We start from the raw sequence: 3196 nt of genomic DNA on the forward strand, positions 1-3196 counted from the left end.
CAAGATGATCCCACCATGAAAAAATTGATGTGAATAGGTGTCAGGTGACATTCAGTAAAATATGCTGAAATTCCAGTGGTACTCCAGAATTACTCCCCTTGAATAACAATGGCCCCTTTTTCATCATCAGGGGGTTCTACCACTTTTCAATAAGTGTATGGTTGGAGTTAAGGCAGGAGTTAGCTTCACGTTACCTACCACCTAGTCCCCTCAGATTTTTCAGGGTGCCCTTCCCTCACTTTCTCACAGCCTCAAGATTCTGGAACCCTCCCAGTTTCTATTTTCCTTTCTTGGTCCTAACACATGTGTCATGTGGGTTTGTTTTGTTTCATTTGTATTGTTTTTGGATTATTTATCATTTGATTGTGTGTTCTCTTTCTTCTTATTCTTATTGGTTTTTCTTTATCTTTGATTGTTGTGGTGTTTTCTTCTTTTTCCTCTCTTCTTGTTTGATGTTTGTAGTTAGGGATGTGATGACATGTCCTGTGACATATCACTCCCCAGAGTCCAAGTTCAAGTTTGAACTTGGAGGATGGGACGGCATGGGACTTGCTCTGATCCAAGAGAAATTCCATCACCCTTTTCTGATCCGCTGGCAGTATCCCCAGCACTATTCCTGATCCCCTTATCAACATCCAATCCTCAACAAACCAACCCCCTCCAACGGTATTCCATCCCCGTTGTCTCTCAAAAATCCCCCCCCAACGCTATCACTTTTTGATCCACATCTCATTTGCCAGACCACCACGAGGGAAGACTCAACAGCACCCATCCCCTCGACGCTCTGCCTACTGCCTGGCACGGTAGGAGTTCCACATTTGGTTCCCCGAGCCGGGATCGAACCAGCAACCTCAAGATTTACAGTCTTGCCTCAGGATTTTGAGACGGACGGTGATCAATCAATTGAGGATCTCTTTCCTTTAATTCTGAATTTTTCTTAGCTACCATTTTTGCTGAAGAGTCCGCTGTTCAGAACTTCCAGATCCCTTCCTTTGAAGATCAAGACTCAGTCTGCTTGCTATCTGTCAGGATTCTTGTTGAGTTGGACGCAAGGTCATTTTAGGAGGGGGTATTGAATTTTACAAGGTGTGTTTTACAAGGTACAAGGCCTTGTAAAAGAGGTCCTTGTAAAATTACACATTGGGGGGGGGGGGGGGGTGATGTGTAATTTTACAAGGAGTTGTCCAACTCTTAACCTTGTAATGGAAGTCCTTGTAAATTTCCACCTCAGATTTTCCATGTGTAATTTCACAAGGTATATTTTTGCAAGGGGTGACCTTGTAAGAAAATGACCTTTCAAAATTGCACATTTTTAGCAAAATCTTGAATTTTACAAGGGAAATCTTGAAATAGTAAAACACCTTGCAAAAGCACCTTGTAAAAATCAATGACAGTGGTTAGCCAAGTTAAATTTACAAGGTTTCAAAAAACATTTACAAGGTCATTTTCTCCCCCCCCCCCCTTTTTTTTTTTTTTTTTTTTGGGAAAAACAACTTCAAACTGCAGAATGTGCCTAAGTTAACTGGGTGCCTCCCCCTGGGGATGACTCAGAGCCCTACAGGTTATTTTGTCCCAAGAGGTTTTAAGACCCTGGGCCTTGGGTTTCATAAAACTTCCACAAGACCCAACTCAGATCCCCAGATCCCTCCTTGTGATTGATAAGTTTGGCAAATGCATTGTTCCGAGCATCATTATGTAACCAAACCCCAACCATACCACCTGATGATTTGAGCATCTTGGCCCAATAGTGGTCATGGGCCCAATAACCTTGCAAGATGAGGGTCTAAGTGTGGCTGCCAAACAAGAGTTTGAAAGGCCAATCTGTGGTACCCATGAAGTCTTGCTTTGCATGATCATCTGTAATGTGCATGACTTCTAGGTGGATGTTGAGATGGAGCGGAGGGAGATCTTCTTTGAATCACAGTTTTGAGATCTTGGAGAGGTTGTGGCCGTTGTTGCTTTGGCTTGGATTGACCAGCTCAATCTCTTCGTTGAGGCGCTTAGGCTTGCGACCCTTCTTCTTGGGGGTTGCTGGTTTAAAAAATGGTCGATTGGCCTCCGGGCATGACCAACAGACGCGGCCACATGGGATTTTAATGCCTTCTGTAGACCAGATTTGAAATAGCTGCCCCACATTGGCGTAGGAGGTGTTAGAGCTGGTGAAAATGTTGGGGCTGATTTTGAGAATGTGGGCATTGCGCTGAGTTTGTTGGTCTAGTTTTTTGGTCTGCGGCAGCGCTTTGCAGCAGAATTTTCGATCTTCAATGAGCCCAAAGAGTTTCCGCAAGTCATTGTTCTTCTTGTGGCTCAATGCGTCAACCAAGATTTCAATGAAGAAATCACAAGAATAGTAATCACCTTGAATAAAACTGCCGGGGTGTTTGGAGTTAGCAATTTCCCAGAGCTTGTTCTGTCCCCTTGTGATTGATGAACGGATCGTGCCAGTCAAGTTCAGCTCGTAAGTGACCCTTGCGGTATGGCGCTTCTACCTGTGCGCGGTAGACAGCGGGTTGAGGGGAAAATGCTACAGCTGCCCTCGTGCGGCGGTCCGGATCTTATGAGCGCTTAGAATCGATAGAATGGATAGCGGTGTGGGGAAGGATTTTGCGAGAAAGAAGGAACAAGGGAGTTGGATTACCCTTGGCGAGTGTGGTTGTTAAGCTCTAGAAGTGTTCTCTTGATAGATTCCAGAAGTATATCGTCGGATTTGAAAGCTCAAGAAATGAAAATAACTCAGAAGTCTCAGGAAGGATCTTCACGATCCGGATCAGTAAGCTCAAAAATGTGATGATATCTTTTTGTCAGGAGCAGAATACCATGCGGATCCTTCCTCCAAGTTTGGCTGAACTTGGATTCCAGATCCGCTACAGGCTGCGCGACAGGCCCTCGTGCCCGCCGCGCACATACAACTTGTGATAAAATGAAAGAAGAAAAGAGACAAAAGAACAAAACAAACAAAACAAAGCTACTAAATAAACCAACCCACCACCTACACTCCTCTCCAACGCGCGCATGAATGAAAAGGAACAAAAGAAAGTAACATAGCAAACAAAACATAAGAAAGAAAAGAAAGAAAAGAAGACAGAGTGAATTAAGTAGGGAAGAGAAACAATGAGATAAAATGAAAGCAACCCAGCAGAGATAAAAGCCACAACCGGTATCCGCCGTCTTAATCCTGAAACGCAGAAAGCCAGAG

The 3196-nt window shown here is 44.1% G+C and overlaps 1 protein-coding gene across 1 annotated transcript; it reads right to left on the minus strand.

The window, feature by feature from the left end:
- Positions 1-1918: 1918 nt before the first annotated feature.
- PtA15_8A511 (uncharacterized protein) lies at positions 1919-2196 on the minus strand (the record flags this gene model as incomplete). Its single annotated transcript, XM_053171949.1, has 2 exons — positions 1919-2031; positions 2112-2196. 2 exons carry the CDS (start codon positions 2194-2196, stop codon positions 1919-1921), a joined length of 198 nt encoding a protein of 65 aa, XP_053023161.1.
- Positions 2197-3196: the final 1000 nt, after the last annotated feature.

Source organism: Puccinia triticina, chromosome 8A (assembly GCF_026914185.1).
Source record: "Puccinia triticina chromosome 8A, complete sequence".
Classification (NCBI taxonomy): Eukaryota; Fungi; Basidiomycota; class Pucciniomycetes; order Pucciniales; family Pucciniaceae; genus Puccinia; species Puccinia triticina.